Source organism: Peromyscus eremicus, chromosome 1 (genome assembly GCF_949786415.1).
Source record: "Peromyscus eremicus chromosome 1, PerEre_H2_v1, whole genome shotgun sequence".
Taxonomy (NCBI): Eukaryota; Metazoa; Chordata; class Mammalia; order Rodentia; family Cricetidae; genus Peromyscus; species Peromyscus eremicus.
In genome coordinates, this window is record NC_081416.1 from 166686716 (window position 1) to 166705410 (window position 18695).

Here is an 18695-nt window from a genome sequence, read left to right on the forward strand (position 1 = left end):
GTGTTGGGGATAGGGGCAGTTTCTTTATCAACAGAGTGCAGAATGGGTCAATGTCACAAGGAGAAAAACACTGGTCAAGAAACAAATACAGCCAGCTTGGTGATAGATGCATGTTAATCTCATGATAACACACCAAGCAAGCTGAGCACAGTGCTGCATGCCTTTAACCCAGGCACACCAGGGCAGAGACAGTTGGATCTCTATGAGTTCCCAATCACTCTGGTTTTGTAGCCAGTGTCAGGTTAGCCAGAGCTACATAGTGAGACCCTGTCTCAAAAGAGAGAGAGGCCATGAAGCAGGAGGCATAGAAGTACAAGCCCAGCTCAGATGACGTTGTGAGACCCAGTCAATAACAACAACATTAGATGTCAATAGAGCAAATAGAAATGCAAAATGATTAAGAGTTTAGGGTCTGAGTCAGTCACACAGCCAACCCTCAGAAACTAGTAAAATATTCATATTATTCTACACTTCTTTCAGCACATTCAGATCTTCTTTAGATTATTTCCAATGCCTAATATGAATACTGCATAAACACTAGTCTTATTGTGTTGAGTACAGGACAAAGAGAGGAGGAAACAATACATTTTTCACTGTAGAGATACTTTTTCAAGTAGTTTGTTTCCAAGGTTTCTATCCATAAATATACAATCCATAGAAAGGAAGGACCTGTAATGAGTTTCTTACTACATTTGCATATCTATTCATTTTGTGTGCATGTCTCACACCCATGAGTGGAGGCCAGTGGATAATTTGTGGGAACCAGTCTTCAGGGACAGGGGATTGAACTCAGGTGGGTGAACCAGCCCTTTACTGCTAAGCCATTTCGCTGGCCCACATTTGTTTGTGCATTTATTTCTGTGTGGAAAGTAGGTGTAGGTACTGGGAGTGAGTTCAGCAGGCACTCTTCCCAACTGAGCCATCTTGGTGGCCTATATACTGAGTTTCTATCCTCATGCTGACATTTGAAGCATGACATCCCTGCACAAGATGCTTCTTTCTAATAACTGTTTTTTTTTGTGATGTGTAGTAGTATGTGTGTGTATATATATGGTTTATGGGACTGGAGAGATAGCTCAATAGTTAAGCGCCCTGGCAACTCTTTCAATGGACAGGGGTTCAATTCCTAGCACCCACATGGCAGCTTATTACTGTCTCTAACTGAAGTTCTAAAGAATTCAGCACCCTCTTTTCTTCTCCTCATATACCAAACATGCATGTGGTGCAGAGACATACAAGCAGCCAAAAGGCCCATATGGTTCATCTGGCATCATAACAAAGACACCATTGGAAATCCAATGTCAAGGTGCTTTCATCCTGTCTCCAAAAAGTCTGATGACTTTCAGCTCTGATCCATTTTAGGTCTTTGATCCATGTAGAGCTGATTTGTATATGTTGTTAGGGGAAGGCTTAACTTCATTCTTTTACCTGGATATCCCATTTTCCAAACATCCCTTGTTAAACTCATTATTTGTTCATCATTGAACAATCTTAGCAGCCTGTTCAAAACTCATCTGGTCACAGAGGGGCAGATGGTCACAGACAAGAATGACTTATACTTCTGTAACTCAATAGGACAACTATGTTTCACACCAATAAATTCAAATGAGCCAGCAGAAATGAATTTTTTATATTATTTTTTTCTTTTCTTTTTTATTAAGAGATGTTCTACTCATTTTACATTTCAACCACAGATTCCTCTGTCCTCCCTCCTCCTACCTCCCAGCCTTCCACCCCCAACCCACCCATCATTCCCACCTCCAACAAGTCAAGGTCTTCCCTGGGGAGTCAGCAGAGCCTGGTACCTTCAGTTGGGGCAGGTCCAATCCCCTTTCCCTCTACCAAGGCTGAGCTAAGTGTCTCAGCATAGGCCCTAGGTTCCAAAAAGCCAGCTCATGAATTAAGGACAGGCCCCAGTTCCACTGCCTGGGGTCCTGCTAAACAGTTCAAGCTACATAACTGTTTCACTTTTCCAGAGGGCCTAATCCAGTTCCATGGGAGTCCCTCAGCTATTGGACACAGTTCATGTGTTTCCACTAGTTTGGCTAGTTGTCTCTGTACTTTTTCCAATCATGGTCTCAGTATCTCTTGCTCATATGATCCCTCCTCTCTCTAGTCGATTGGACTTCTGGAGTTCCACCTGGAGATTGGCCGTGGATCTCTGTATCTGCTTCCATTGTCTCTGGATGAGAGTTCTATCATTGCAGTTATGGTGTTCAGCTATCTGACCACCAGTGTAGGTCAGCTCAGGTATCCTCTTGACCATTGCAAGTAGTCTATAGTGGAGTCATCTATGTGGGTTTCTGGGGACCTCTCTAGCACTCTGCATCTTCCTATTCCCATGGGGTCTTCATTTATCATGGTATCTCTTTCCTTGTTCTCCCACTCTGTTCCTGATCTGGCTAGGACCTCCTGCTCCCCTAAGCTCTCTTTCCCCTGACCCTTACCGTCCATTACCCCCTCTTAACCCCAGTTTGCTCATGTAGATCTCATACATTTCTCCATCGCTGGGCAATCCTGTGTCTTTCATAGGGTCCTCTTTACTAGGTAGCCTCCCTGGAGCTGTGAGTTGCAGTCTGGTTATCCTTTGCTTTTCATCTAGTATCCACTTATGAGTACCCACCATGTTTGTCTTTCTGAGTCTGGGCTACCTCACTCAGGATGATTTTTTCTAGTTCCATCCATTTGCCTGCAAATTTCATGCTGTCGTTGTTTTTCTCTGCTGAGTAGTATTCCATTGTGTACATATACCACATTTTCTTTATCCATTCTTCAGTTGAAGGGCATCTAGCTTGTTTCCAGGTTCTGGCTATTACAAATAAGGCTACTATGAACATAGTTGAGCATGTTTCCTTTGTGGTATGATTGAGCATTCCTTGGGTATATGCTCAAGTGTGGTATACCTGGGTCTTAAGGGAGATCAATTCCCAATTTTCTGAGAAAGCACCATTCTAATTTCCAAAGTGGCTGTATAAATTTGCATTCCCACCAACAGTGGAGGAGTGTTCCCCTTGCTCCACATCCTCTCCAACATAAGCTGTCTTCAGTGTTGTTGATCTTAGCCATTCTGACAGGTGTAAGATGGTATCTCAGAGTTGTTTTGATTTGCATTTCCCTGGTGACTAAGGATGTTGAGCAATTCCTTAAATGTCTTTCAGCCATTTGAGCTTCTTCTGTTGATAATTCTCTGTTTAGCTCTATAGCCCATTTTTAATTGGACTTTTGGGTATTTTGATGTCTAATTTCTTGAGTTCTTTATATATTCTTGATATCATCCCTCTGTCAGATGTTGGGTTGGTGAAGATCTTTTCCCATTCTGTAGGCTGTCATTTTGTCTTATTGACCGTGCCTTTTGCCCTATAAATGCTTCTCAGTTTCAAGAGGTTCCATTCATTAATTGTTGCTCTCAGTGTCTGTGCTACTGGTGTTATGTTTAGGAAGTGATCTCCTATACCAATGCATTCAAGACTATTTCCTACTTTCTCTTCTATCAGGTCCAGAGTAACTGGATTTATGTTGAGGTCTTTTATCCACTTGGACTTAAGTTTTGTGCACGGTGATAGATATGGATCTATTTGCAGTCTTCTACATGCTGATATCCAGTTATGCCAGCACCATTTGTTGAAGATGCTTTCTTTTTTCCACTGTATAGTTTGGGCTTCTTTGTTTAAAATCACCTACTGGTAGATGTCCCGATTATTGTCAGGGTCAAGAACTTTAGAGTCTTTAGTAAGTGGGTCTCAGAAATATCAGCACCAGGTTTGGAGTGGAGTCTTTTGGCTTTCTCGGAAGGTGCAGAAGCATTTAATTTCCAGCCTATGTCTATGGGATTGAGCAAAACTCAGTCTTCCCACATGCCACCTACCCCAATCCTATGTCTATTGACCTCCTGGTTCTCTGGTTTCTGGCTGATAGGGATGGAGCTTGCAATGTGAGGAAGAGGTTCTCCCAGTCTTGAAAGCCTTTGGTTGTGTGAGGGACTTTCCATCGTTAGGAGAACCTCAAGGTCAAGATTTCTTTCTGTGCCTAACACAAGCTTTCCTGTCCCCTCCATTTTCATTTTATGATCTCCATAACCTCTATCCAGGGCTTTCAAATGTGCTCACATTCTTATTCTCCAAATTGGAGGAGAATATTCCCCATACATGGGGACTAAACCTCTACTCAGAGGTCTGCTCCTGTCTTATGGGTCGGGTTCCTGGCTCAGCTCTGACTCCATGGGATGCGAAGAGTGGGTGGAGAAGGTGCCTGGGAGCCCTGTTCTGAGTCAGGGTGAACCATGTCACTGGCAGTTGATGATGCTCTTTTGCTTACTCTTCTCAAGGTTCAAAAAACAAATCTCAGCTGAGTGTGGTGCCACATATCTTTGATGCGTGCACTGAGGAAGGAGAAGCAGGTAGAGAGTGTGAGTTTGAGGCCAATTTGGTCTACATAGCAAGTTCCAAGTGAGCTAGGATTGTACAGTGAGACCCTGTCTCAAAAATATCAGTACTGAGGATTAGAGTGGCAGGCTGTGGTCAGCACTGTGATTATTCACTTCTTCTCTGTAGTATTTAATTTATATCCATGGGACAGGAAATACAATTTTTCTACAAACAGAAATTCTTCAGATATAGATTTTTTCCAATCCTGAGGTCTAGCTTTTAACACCTTTAAGAGTAGCTAGGCCATGTAACCCTATGACAAATTTTTTAATAAAAATTAAAAGGCTATTTCATAAAAGAGGAACCTGACTGTTCACACTCACAGAAAATGTGAGCAAGAATCTCCACAAAAATCATTGGGAAATACATCCCCCCCCCCCGTATGACATTTCTGGACATGTGTGCTGAAGAGGCTCCCAGTGTGGAATCTACATAAACACCCTGAGTCAGGGTCACTGTGGGTGATCTTGGTAAGTGTAAGATTCAGGTCTTTCCTTATAGACCATATCTTGAACATGTGATCTTGCAGAGGGCCCCTTCATTGTATGTGCCCTGTGAGCTGGCTGAGATCTCTGAGGGTGAATGGCTCTCAGCTTATCCCCTCCACTGTTTATTCACAGAACCAGTGACTAAACCCTCCATCCAATTCACCAATACCACAGTTAAAGACCTGACCTCTGTGATCCTGAAGTGCTTGACAAACGACACTGGGATCTCAATCCATTGGCTCTTCAAAGGTCAGAGTCTGAGAATCACGAATAGCATGAGGCTGTCCCCGAACAACAGCACCCTGGAAATAGTCTCTGCCAGGATTGAGCATTCTGGGAACTATCAGTGTGAAGTATCCAATCAAGTCAGTTCCAAGAGGAGTGACCCCATCCAGCTGGACATAATACGTGAGTGAACTCTGTTGCCTTCTTACTCCACAGTGTTAGGGGTGGGGGCAGTTTCTTTATCAACAGAGTGCAGAATGGGTCAAAGTCACAAGGAGACAAACACTGGTCAGGAAACAAATGTAGCCAGTCTGGTGATGGATGCATGTTAATCTCATGATAACACACCGAGTAAGCTGAGCACAGTGCTGCATGCCTTTAACCCCAGCACAGCAGAGGCAGAGACAGTTGGATCTCTGAGTTCCCAACCACTCTGGTCTTTGTAGCCAGTTTCAGGTTAGCCAGAGCTACATAGTGAGACCCTGTCTCAAAAGGGAGTGAAATCATGAAGCAGGAGGCATAGAAGTACAAGGCCACTCAACTGAATGTACCAGGCTCTGCTGACTCCGCATGGGAGACCTTGCCTTGGAGGAGGTGGCAATAGGGGGTGTATGGAGCGGGAACACTGAGGGCTGAGGGAATGAGGAAAGGGGAATCTGTTGTTGGTATGTAAAATAAATAGAAAATCTCTTAATAAAAAAAGAAGTACAAGGCCAGCCCAGATTACATTGTGAGACCCTGTCAATAATAACAACAATAGAAGTCAATATAAGAAATAGAAATGCAAAGTGATTAAGAGTTTAGGGTATGAGTCACACACACAGACCACCCTCAGAATCCAGTAAAATAGTGATGTTACTCTACACCCCATACCACACAATCAAATTTTCTTTAGATTATTTCTAATATCTAATATGAATACTGCATAAACACTAGTCTTACTGTCTTGAGTACAGGAAAAATAGGAGGAAGCAATACATTTTTCATTGTAGAGATACTTTTCCAAGTAGTTGGTTTCAAGGTTTCGATCCATAAATATAAAATCCATAGATAGAAAGGACCTGTATTGAGTTTCTTACTATGTTTGTATATTTGTTCATTTTGTATGGGTGTTCCCCGAATAATGTGTGGAGGTCATAGGACAATTTGTGAAGGCCAGTTCTCTGGGGAGAGGAAATTGAACTCAGGTAGGTGAGCAAGCCCTTTATCTGCTAAGCCATTTAACTGTCCCACATTGTTTGTGCATTTATATCTGTGTGGCAGTTGGGGGTAGTTACTGGGAGGGAATAGGGCAGGCACTCTTCCCAACTGAGCCATCTTGGTGGCCCATGTACTGAGTTTCTTATTCTCATGCTCCTTGCACAGACTCTTTTTTCTGATAACTTTTTTTGTGTTAGTAGCAGTAGCAGTAGTAGTAGTAGTAGTAGTAGTAGTAGTAGTAGTAGTAGTATATGTGTATGTTTGTGTGTGTGTTTGATTCTTAACTATTGAGCTATCTCTCCAGTCTCATAAACCAAATACACGGAGAGATAGCTCAATAGTTCAGAGCCCTAGCAGCTCTTCCAAAGGACAGGGGTTCAATTCTCAGTACCCACATTTCACCTTATTACTATCTCTAACTGAAGTTCCAAGGAATTCAGTACCCTCTTCTGTACAAAACATTCATGTGGTGTAGAGACATATAAGCAGCCAAAAGGCCCATATGATGCATCTGGCATCATAACAAAGACATTATTCAAAATCTAATTTCAAGGTGCTTTCATCCCGTCTCCTAAAAGTCTGATGACTTTCAGCTCTGATTCATTTTAGGCCCTTGATCTATGTTGTGTTGATTTGTATATGTTGTTAGGTGAAGGCTTAATTTCATTATTTTACCTTGATATCCCATTTTCTAAACATCCCTTGTTTAACTGATTATTCATCCATCATTGAACAATCTTATCAGCCCGATCAAAACCACATCTGGTCACAGAGAGTCAGATGGACAACAAGAATGCCTTCCAATTTCTGTAACTCAATAGGACAACTCTGTTTCATACCAATTAATTCAAAAGAGCCAGCAGAAATGAATGTTTTTAACAAACATAAAAAGTGACAGATGAAATGCTGGATATGCCAACTGTGCATATCTGACACATATTATAATATATATGCAAAACTGTGCTCCATAAATACACATAGTGATCATTTCAACTAATCTTTAATTTAATCATGGCCAGTGTGCATGAGCAGTTCTGGGCTTTCCAATTCTATATTACTGATCTGTATGTCTGCCTTTATGTCAGCAGTAGACTATTTTGATTGTTTCAGCTTTGTACTAAAATTATGAAATCATGTAGGATATCTTGCAATTTTATTGTTTTTTTCAAGATACTTTTAAGGCCAGGTATGTTGTTGCTTGCCTCTAACCCCAGCTCTTGAGAGCAGAGACAAGTGGATCTGTGGGATTTGAGGCTAGCTTGATCTATATAGTGAGTTTCAGGACAGCTAGAATGGACTTTGCTATTTCTGTGCAAAATGCCACTGGGGTTTTGATCTGATGTGCATAGAACTGATAGACTACATTCAGGGATACTGTCATCTATTAAAAAAGTCTTTCAGGCAAGCTGACTTATTCCTGTAATTCCAGCTACTCAAGAAGTTGAGGCAGGAGTATCAAGTTCTAAAAGTGCCTACTACAACCAATTCAAGGCCAGCCTGATCAATTTAGTAACATCCTGTTTCTAAATAAAAATTAGAAGGCAGAGCTTAGAGTACAGCTCAGTGGTAGTGCTAGTGCATTGCTTACCATGCACAAAGCCCTGGCTTTAATCCGAGTACTGCAGAACAACAGTGATAATGAGATTAAGTCTTCCAACCCATCAACCCCAATGGCTGTCATTTCTTGTCTTCTTTCATCATCTCTTATTTGGTAGTTTGCTGAGTGCAAGTCTGTTATCTCCATGGTGGAGTTAATTCTAAGTATTTTATTCTTTTTGGTGCTTTCATAAATAAATACTTTCTTAATTTCCTTTCCAATTGTTCACTATTAAGGCTGCGACTATTGCTCAGGGGCTGAACACTTGCCGGGCATGCACGAGGCCCTAGGTTAAAGCTCCACTACTTCTGGGAAAAACAAAAATCCAGTTTTTCACGGTCAATATTAGTATACAGAAATACATCTCACTTGGGCATGTTCATTTCATTAGCCAACAAATTTACTAGTTTTGCTCATTTAGTTCTGAGAACTTTCTGTAGAATATTCTGGATTTTCTATGAACAAGTTCCTGTCATCTACAGATATCTTTAGCACCTCGTAATTGGGCACCTTTGTTTCATTGTCTAGCTTAACAGCTCCTAATAGTCTCTTGAACAGAAGTGGTCACAGCAGCATCCTGTGTTCTTCCTGATCTTAGACAGAAAGCTGTCAGTCTCCCCACCAAATATGATGTTGGCTGTGAGTTCCATGTGTGGCCTTGTTACACTAATCTGGACTTCCATTATGTTTCAGTGTTTTTATTATTAAAGTCTGTGAAATTTTGTCAGTTTTTTGTCGATCCAATCTGATTGGTTATACAGCTATTCAATTTTGTTTCTTTCACAATTCCATCTCTAAAGAATCTATGTTTGTAGGAATTTGTCCATTACATCTAGGCCACACAACAGTTAGCATATAACTACTGAGTGCTCTTGAAATTCTTCATATTCTTGAGAATGGATGGTGAGGTCTCAAATTGCATTAATATCCATCTCCTTTTTTCAAAGTTAATCTGGGAAAAGGTTGCTAATGTTGTTAATCATTTTTGATGAACCAACTTTTGGTGCACCAGCTTTCTTTGCCGTTACTCTAGTCTCTGTTTTGTTTATCTTCATCCTCATCTTTAGTTTTCTCCTTCTATTAGCTTGGGGGAACTTTTAGGGGGCAATGATCTCATTATATAACCCAGACTTGCCTCAGATTCACAATACTCCTACCTCAGCCTCTGAAGCTAGGATGCTAGGTTATATCACATCCTTCACCAGCCTCATAGTAGTTTTTAAAGACTTAATATAGTAATCAGGTAACCTTTTTTGGCAAAATACCACACACACAGGAGGAAAAAAATGTTGCTGCAATTATTCCTACCACTAGTGTTAGCATTGAAGCCAGGTAGCCAGGTCGATATCTGATTAACTATACAGGTTTAAGTACTTTTAAAAAACCACTTTAAGTTCCAGTTTTTCATCATCTGAATGGAAATAATTTCTATGTGAGAGACTCATTATATAGATGAAACCAGATACAGGGCCAGCCACATCATAAATACCATACCACCATTGTCAACCTTAGCATTAATAATCACTCTTGAGCAGATTGGTGAGGTTTGAGCCCCAAATGGTTACAACAAGGAGTAAAGAGGTGAGGATGGCATTGATACATAAGGGATGTGGGGAGACACATGTTATCCAAAAGGTGAAACCACTTCAACTAAACAGCTACTAAATAAAAATGGGAGAGAAAAAAGGAGGTGGGGGGTCTGATGCAAAACTTCTAAACCTGGTAATTTACTAGATTTCATCCTCCAGGATGTGACCATGATGGGCTTAGACAAGCAAGGTATTAGCAGAGGGATATACTTGTGAAGGTGAGCCTGAGATAGCCCTCAGGACACATGCAGATATGATCCCTGTGCAGGCAGAAAAGCAGGCATGTCTTAGATTGCAGTGTAGTTCCAACAGAGTTTCTGCAAGGTCGAGGCTGAGTTCCCTACAGTCACCAAGCAGAGGGATTTGGGGTCTTACAGAGTCTGTCTTGCTTTTCTACCCTGCTGCAGAAACCATGGTCTCTGCAGAGGAGCTGGGACATTGAGAGTCAATAGCCTGGGCCTTCTGTCACTTAGGTCACAGCCACAAGAGACCACTTATTCATGGCTGCCACAACTGAGACCCTGAGAATAAGATGGAAACATTCAACACACAAAATCACAATCGCCCTGTCTCACATTTCCACAGCTTCACATGATTGCCTTGATGAAATTGATGGAATTCAAGGATTGGAAGGAAAAGGTAGAACTAACCTAGAAACACAGGGAGGTGAAAAGGACACTTGCTAAGATCCTCACACTTCAACTCACCCAATCAGTCTTCTGCCAGCAAGGTGGGAAGGTGTTTATCAGCTGTAGGAGTTTCCTGGTAGAAATTCCGGGTCACTTATGCATACTATCGTATCTTCTGCAAATAGGGAAAGTTTGACTTCTTCTTTTCCAATTTGTATCCCCCTGATATTATATTGTTGTCTTATTGCTCTACTTAGACCCTCGAGTACTATATTGAATAAATATGGGAAGGGGGGACAGCCTTGTCTTCTTCCTGATTTTAGTGGAATTGCTTTGAGTTTCTCTCCATTTAATATGATGTTGGCTGTCAGATTGCTGTAAATTGCCTGTATTACATTTAGAAACTTCCATGTATTCCAGATCTCCCCAAGACCTTTGTCACGAAGGGGTGTTGGATTTTGTCAAAGGCTTTTTCAGCATCTAATGAGATGATCATGTGGATTTTTTCATTCAGTTTGATATATGGTGGATTACATTGACAAATTTTTGTATTTTGAACCATTGTTGCATCTCTGTATGAAGCCTACTTGATCATGGTGGATATATATATTTTTTACTGTGTTCTTGAATTCAGTTTGCCAGTTTTTTATCGAGTATTTTTGCATCAATGTTCATGAGGGAGATTGGTCTGCAATTCTCTTTCTTTGTTGCATCTTTGTGTGGTTTGTGTGTCAGGGTGACTGTAGCCTCATAAAAACAGTTTGGCAATGTTACTTCTGTTTCTATTGTGTGGAACAATTTGAAGAATATTGGTATTAGCTCTGCTTTGAAATTCTGGTAGAATTCTGTGCTGAAATCATCTGGTCCTGGGCTTTTTCTGGTTGGGAGATTTAATGACTGTTTCTATTTCATTAAGTGTTGTAGGTCTATTTAAATTGTTTATCTGGTCTTGATGTAATTTTGGTATATGGTACCTATCCAGAAAATTGTCCATTTATTTTATATATTCCAATTTTGTGGAGTAGGGTTTTTGAGGAATGACCTAATCATTCTCTAGATTTTCTCATTGTCTGTTGTCATGTATCCCTTTTCATATCTGATTTTGTTTATTTGGATGCTCTCCTTGTGCCTTTTGGTTAGTTTGGGCAAGGGCTTATCTATCTTGTTGATTTTCTCAAAGAACCAACACTTTGTTTCATTCATTGTTTGTATTGTTCTATATGTTTCCATGTTATTCATTTCAGCCCTCATTTTGATTATTTGCTGGCATCTATTCCTCCTGGGTGAGTTTGCTACTTTTTGTTCCAGAGCTTTCAGGTGTGCTGTTAAGTCTCTAGAGTGAGAGTTCTCAAACTTCTTTATGTGGGAATTTAGTGCTTTGGATTTTCCTCTTAGCACTGCTTTCATAGTGTCCCATAGGTTTAGGTATGTTGTACATGCATTTTCATTGAATTCTAGGAAGTCTTTAATTCTTTATTTCCTCCTTGACCAATTGGTGATTCAGTTGAGCATTTTTCAGTTTCCATGAGATTGTAGACTCTAATTTTTGTTGTTGTTGAAATATAACTTTAAGCCATGGTGGTCCAAAAAATAGAGGAGGTTATTTTCAAATATTAAGGACCCACCTTCATAATATTCTTTTCAGGGACTGAGATAGAAGCCTGTGAACACGGACAATTATTTTTTGGAAAAGAATCTGAGGAAACCAAGCTCTTTTCTTTGTCTGTCAACTTTATTCATCTGGGATAAAATCCTGTCTACAGAGCCACAGTGCTGTTCTCCTGCCTAACTCCTTTCTTGTCTGATCTCTCTCTATATTTATCTATTGTCACCTCTAAGTTCTATCTTAATTCTCTCATCTTAATTCTGCCTCAACAGGGCCTTCTCATATTGGCCTTACTCATCTAGTATTTCCCTATCTGGCTCTTCCTCATCTTCCATCTTGTCCTCAAGTTCTCTCCTCAAAAATCTTCCTCTAAGACTCCTTATACCTCCCAGTTTCCCCAAGTCTCTGAGGTATTCAGTTATAAACCCAAGCAATAACAATCCCCTGGCAGAGCAAGTCATCAGGCTTGAATTCTTACAGGGTCATAAAGGCAGGTAAGAATTTTCATCAAGGAGTGAGTATCAGGCTTTCTTTTACAACCCTAAAAGAGAGTGGTAAAAGAGGAGGTCAACTGAGAGCTAATGATTGGTTAGTAGATCAAAAAAGGGGATTTATATACTCAGTCTACACTTCTAGAAGTGGTTAGGTAAGAAGTTAGGAGTCTATAATGTTAGTGAGGTTGTATAAGAAAAGAGGGTATCTGCTTAAATTGCACAAGAAATGAAGCTATCCTCCTGACCTAGGAGACAGGCATTGTTTCTATAAGGTTGTTACCTTAGTTCAGGAGATTGTTTGGCTTTTGATGCTTGATAGGTATTTTAGATAAAAACATTGTTAGGAGTTCTTGGAAACACATATAACGTACAAGAAAATCATTGTAGGAACCAGCTAATACATATATATATACAAAAGCTAAAATATCACCAAGACTTCTTAAACCATGACTTGACCTTTAGAAAATTCCTTGGCCTTTCCAAGTAGCAGCTTTTGGGATAGTAGCTGAATTCCATTATGTTTTCCTCTGGCTTGCAGCAGTTCCAGTTTTTTCATTTATTAAAAAAAGGAGAATGTTTAATTCTCTCAAGGGTAGTGAAAAACATGAAAAAATTTAAATTTGGAGATGACTTGAAAAATGAGAAGTAATGGTTGATTAATATTTATAATCCATAATCTATGTAGATGGCAAGCTGAGATTTAGTTTAGCCATCTAATAGGTGTAGTTATATATACTTAGAATATCTAAGTCCTAAGAAGGGAGCAGAGGAGTAACATAAAAATCTATCATTAGGGCTGGAGAGATGGCTCAGTGGATAAGAGCACTGATTGCTTTTCCAGAGGTCCTTAGTTCAATCCCCAGCAACCACATGGTGGGTCACAACCATCTATAATGACATATGGTGCCCTCTTCTGGCCTGCAGACATACTTGCAGGCAGAATGCTGTATACATAATAAATAAATCTTTAAAAAAATCCATCATTAGCTGGTATAGCAAAATATGGTCAAATGTGTCTAAATACTATAATTGTGACTTATCAAAAATGATTAGTTTGGAACATAACTCTATCAATCTCTGATTAGTGGTATTTTTTTGGTTAAACTGTATTTAAAAGAGGCATTGTTAGATAAGGAGTTACTTGAGTTAGTCATGAACACCTGTGGGACCAAGGCTTCAGTTAAAACTGACCTAATAATTTAAATTTGTAATCAAGGCAATATTGATCCATTTAGCTATGGGAGGACTGTAGTAATCTGTGTCAGGGTATACATAGCAAGACTTATATACAGAACAATTGTTAGAAGTTGTAGCTAGAGTTTTCCTGCCTTGCCCACATCGGGACAAATCTCTCTCACCCGCCAGTCCCACAGCCGCTCAGACCCAACCAAGTAAACACAGAGACTTATATTGCTTACAGACTGTATGGCCATACCAGGCTTCTTGCTAACTGTTCTTATAGCTTAAATTAATCCATTTCCATAAATCTATGCCTTGCCACATGGCTCGTGGCTTACCAGCATCTTCACATGCTGTTTGTCATGGTGGCGGCTGGCAGTGTCTCTGACTCAGCCTTCCACTTCCCAGAATTCTTCTCTCTGTTAGTCCTGCCTATACTTCCTGCCTGGCCACTGGCCAATCAGTTTTTTATTTATTGACCAATCAGAGCAATTTGACATATAGACCATCCCACAGCAAGAAGTACTCAAGGAGAAAATCTGATAGTATATACATTTCAGGATCATGGGCAGAATTTATAGAATTAATAATAGAGTGTTTTTTAAGGGCAGTACAGCCCCTGGGCTGGGGAGTTCAGCACTGAAAGAGGGGTAAGTCACAACAGGGCTGTAGAAATCATTCATGGTTTCTTCCTCCTGATATGTGGCCAAAGCTGAGGGTCTTGAAGGCTGGAATGCAGTGGAAACCCAGGAAGAACAGGCTGTTTCAGGCTCTGCAGGGTAAGACATGGGTAGCAGGATTTTCTGTCTCATGAGCTAGAGGGCATGATGCAGGGCTGAGCTGGACAGCACATCCATGTGGGCTGGAGGATGGAGGATGGGGTGCAGACCTGCAGCTAGAGAGCATGTCTGTGGTCCAGAGGATGACAATGTGTAACTCTTTAAATCATCAGAATTTCTGCTGGAAACAAATATGTGTATTAGAACATGCATTTGAGGCGTTTTAAGGAGGAAACTTTTTCTCTTAAGTGTACCTATGGAATATTAAATGCATGGTTTTAGCAGATGAGAGAAGGGGATGTCAGGCCAGGGAGAGAGGGAAAGATCCACCATCCTGGAGAAGAAAAAGAAAATTTGTAAGTGGAAGACATAAACTGTAGTCAGGCTGCATTCCTCCTGGTCCTTCTTGGCTTGTGAGCGTTGATGAATTTAGATCTCCTGAAGCTTATAAGAACCTTCTTAAAAGACAAAATCTTTAGACATATTAGCCATATGATAACAGTGGTGATTTGTCAGAGCAAGATTATGAATCTTTGGAGTCTCAACAAAACCGCAGGATAGTCAGAGAATGAAATCTAAAATGTTTCATTTGTAATATATCTCAAGTCTTGATTATCTTTTGATCAAAATTAATAAAAATGCATTTAGGACAGGATTATTTCTAATCATATTTCTATATGTTTTGATATCCTTTATGAACAGAGTTCATCAAAAGGATCTGGAATTGTATCAATTTGTTCATAAAGTTACAGCTCAATATTTAAGAATCTAGAGGTAAATAACAGCCTGTATTCAGACTGGCAGCTTTAGAGCATCTTTGTCCTGCAGCGGCCTAGTATATGGTGTGACCAGCCAATCCAGGATTCATAAAGATGGGTCAGTATCCTGTGAAAATATGTAGTCATATCCTCTTTTTGACATTATGAAAATATCAGGATCTTTACAAATACAAGTGAGAAGGTTCTGGAGGCTTAGGTGTAACTTTGTGGCTTGGCCTGTGGATAATAAGGGATGCCTGTAGTGGGAGATATGAAACATTAAGCACCAATTGTTAAGAGCTCCTGAAGTATATGTAAGGCTTTTGTCCAATTATGAGCTCTAGGCCTTCTTAAAATTTTAAAGCAGTGGAATAAATGGTGCATTATTTCTTCATTTCATAGCCAAAAATCATAAGGACGTAGGCCTCATGGGTGAGCTTCCATAGGGGGAGAATTTGTAATTGTTGGACAGACATGAGAAAGTACCAGTATAGAGTTATCTGCCGATCTATAAACTCATAGATTTTATAGTTTGTTATAATTATATTGTCACCTGTGTAATAAATGTGTTGCAATGTGCATATATATATATACACATATACACACGCACACACACATATATATATATTATTGGGTTGGTGTACGGTGAGGAAACTAAAATTTACAGATAGTTCTGATAGTTAATCTGTGTATATGATTATATGATGAGGAACTCAGCTCAATCAATGAGTTCTGGGTAAACAGAACTCTTATTTCCTTCTCTGCTTGTCAGCTTTTGACTTGCATTGTGTCAGGGTTAGAAGCTAAGCTGAAAGTGAAATGTTAACAATATTTAGGATGAGGAGGTATGATGAAGAAGCAACTCATAAGTCTATGACAATTATATTTTGAATTCTAGGGGTGGCTGTAGGAGATGGCAAGCCAGGCTGTGAAGCTTCCCTTGGCTCCAATAAAGTCATTTAATTTTTTAAGGTCTTGTAACAGCCTGTAAGCCTGACTTTTTTTCTAACCAACAAATATTGGGGTGACTCAAGGGCTGGTGGGAGGCTTTATATGCCCTATTTTTAAGCTTCTCTTCCACCAGACAAGTAGCAGCTACGATTCTCTCAGCATTCAAAGCCCATTGTTTAACCCAGATAGGAGCATCAGATTTCCATGTAATGGGGTCAGCAGTCAAGAGTGGTGCCTCAGATTAATTTTGATACCTTAGGCCATGTCTGTCATTTGTAATTTTTAGAATAATGGGCTCAATTATGCCTTTATTTTGTTTACTCAAGTTGTTTTAATTTTAACACCCATCTATAGCATTTGAGCTGATATTAGTCCATAGCAGAAAACAATGATACACAAATTAATTGCATGTCTCTTCCCCACATAGTGTTAGGTATAAAGGGGATGCCTATGGGCAGAATAGGCCATAATTTTTTTTTTTTTGGTTTTTCGAGACATGGTTTCTCTGTGTAGCTTTGTGCCTTTCCTGGAACTCACTTGGTAGCCCAAGCCAGCCTCAAACTCACAGAGATCCACCTGGCTCTGCCTCCCGAGTGCTGGGATTAAAGGCGTGCGCCACCACCACCCGGCTAATTTTATATATCTGACTGTTTTAATATTTCTTAGCTTTTGGTTACAATATTAGCTAGACCTAGGCCTATAAGAGATGAAGGAGTAATAATTATCTTAAGTACTTGGCCAATCATTTTCTAAAATGTAAGAAATGTCTATGCTTTTGTCTAGCAAGTGAATTATTTTCTTTTCCTGTATTTTAAGGATTTACTTGTTCTTGAATATTTAATTACCTGAATCCAGAAGATCATAACACTAGAATCTAAACTGGCAGTTCCCTTAGGCTCTGCCCTGTAGAATCTGAATTGTTTTTGTAGGAGGTTTACAATAATCTTAATTTTCCCAGTAAATTCAGGATCAATCATTCCTGGGACAATTATTATACCTTGTACAGTGGTGGAGCTATGGCCTTTATTAGCCCCAGTGTCCCTTCTAGGGGATGTCTATAAACTACTGTATTAATGCATATCTAAGTCTATATCTAAAGCCTATATATACCAGATTTCAATAACCACTTTATCCATAGATCTACCTTAGGCATACATCCTCAGTATCTCTAGGTTATTTACTGAGACGTGGGTATCATTTATACCATATCTGGATGTTTATGTTATATTTATCTATCCCAATAACTGGCAATTCATATATCATAAGTTATTTTTTAACTTTCCTGAACAGTCTCTATATCTAAACTTTCATACACTTATGAAAATTTTACCACAAAAGCATTTATGTATTTAATTATTCAGGAAACATAGGTGATTGATTATTGAGAACAGCCAATGTAAAGTGAATTTCTTTTAATGAAGGAACAGTAAAAGCTTATTCTGAAATCTGTTTGGTGAGCTCTCTTTTATTCAAATTGGATAGCAAAGCAAATTATCTTTCGACCTGGTAAATGGAAATATAATCTAAATGTTCTCAAAGTATAATTTGGACTAATTAATTCCTGGCAGCCAGAGGCTTGGGATAGTTTAAAGTGGGAAGCTTAAACATTTTTAAAATGTCATGGGTGAAGTAAGGAATTTATTATGCTAATATTCAGCATATTTAGCCTGTTTCTAAACATAGATTTGTATAGAGAATTTGATCATTTACAAGATGATCAAGCTTTAACTTGTATCCTAAAAACTATCTTTAATAGCTTATAATTTATACCCAACTTATCCTTAAGAATGTACAGTTTAGGTCAGCTAATCATGTGCATTTTTACAATGACTACTGGTGTTAAGCATGTTTTTGTTTTCTGTTTGTGAGACAGGGTCTCACTGTACACTGACTGTCCAGTCTGGAATTCCCAGAGTAGTGGGATTGAAGGTGTGCACCACCATGCCTGGCCTATAAGCATTTCTTTTTTCTTTTTTTCATTTTGGGTTTCTTGAGACAGGGTTTCTATGTGTAGCCTTGGTTGACTTGGAACTCACTCTGTAGACCAGTCTGGCACGGAACTTACAGAGATCCACCTGCCTCTGCCTCCCTAGTGTGGGATTAAAGGCGTGCGCCACCACCCCAGCTCCCATAGCATTTCTTTATGTGTTGTTCTAGATAGCTTTCCAGTTACTGTTTTGAAATGCCACAACCCAAAACAACTTGGCAGTTAGGGGTTTATTTGGCTTAAATGTCTTGATCAGGGTCTGTCATTGAGGGGAGTGCAGGCAAGAACCCTGGGGAAAGCTTCCTGGCTTGCTCCCACAACTTGCTCATCTGCTTTTCTTACAGAGCCCATAAGAAAGGGGCTATCTGCAAGGGGATAGCACTGGGTCCTTCTCCACCAAACAGTAATTAAGAAAATGCCTTGCCGGCCATTGTGATGGAGGTGATTCCACTGCTGAACCCCAAAGTTTAGGGTCTCAAGTGGGCGCCCCAAGAACCCAGACTCCAATCCAGTTGATGCAACAGCACGAGGATTTATTAAGCTTCTATGTAGAAGGGCTTCTCTGCTCCCAAGAGCAAGAGTCGATTCTTACTGCAGCCACATGGGGGTTTTTAAAGGAAAAACCCACAAAAGCCATAAAATTACAATTCCCATACAATTTCGTTTCACAAGAACATGGTCTGATCACAGAGTGGGTACAGTCACGTCAACAGGTACATTCTTCCTGAAACCTCAAGGGGGTATCAGGGCGGGGGGGGGAGTTTACACACAGGTTATGGTGGTCCTTCC

General features: G+C 40.0%; 1 protein-coding gene across 1 annotated transcript in view; it reads left to right on the forward strand.

The window, feature by feature from the left end:
• The window catches only part of LOC131894866 (carcinoembryonic antigen-related cell adhesion molecule 1-like), a 44417-nt gene that overhangs the window by 11324 nt on the left and 14398 nt on the right, over nucleotides 1-18695 (forward strand). Inside the window, exon 5 of the mRNA XM_059245236.1 lies at nucleotides 5045-5320. Coding sequence (XP_059101219.1) covers nucleotides 5045-5320 — 276 coding nt within the window. The remainder of the gene's footprint in view (nucleotides 1-5044; nucleotides 5321-18695) is intronic.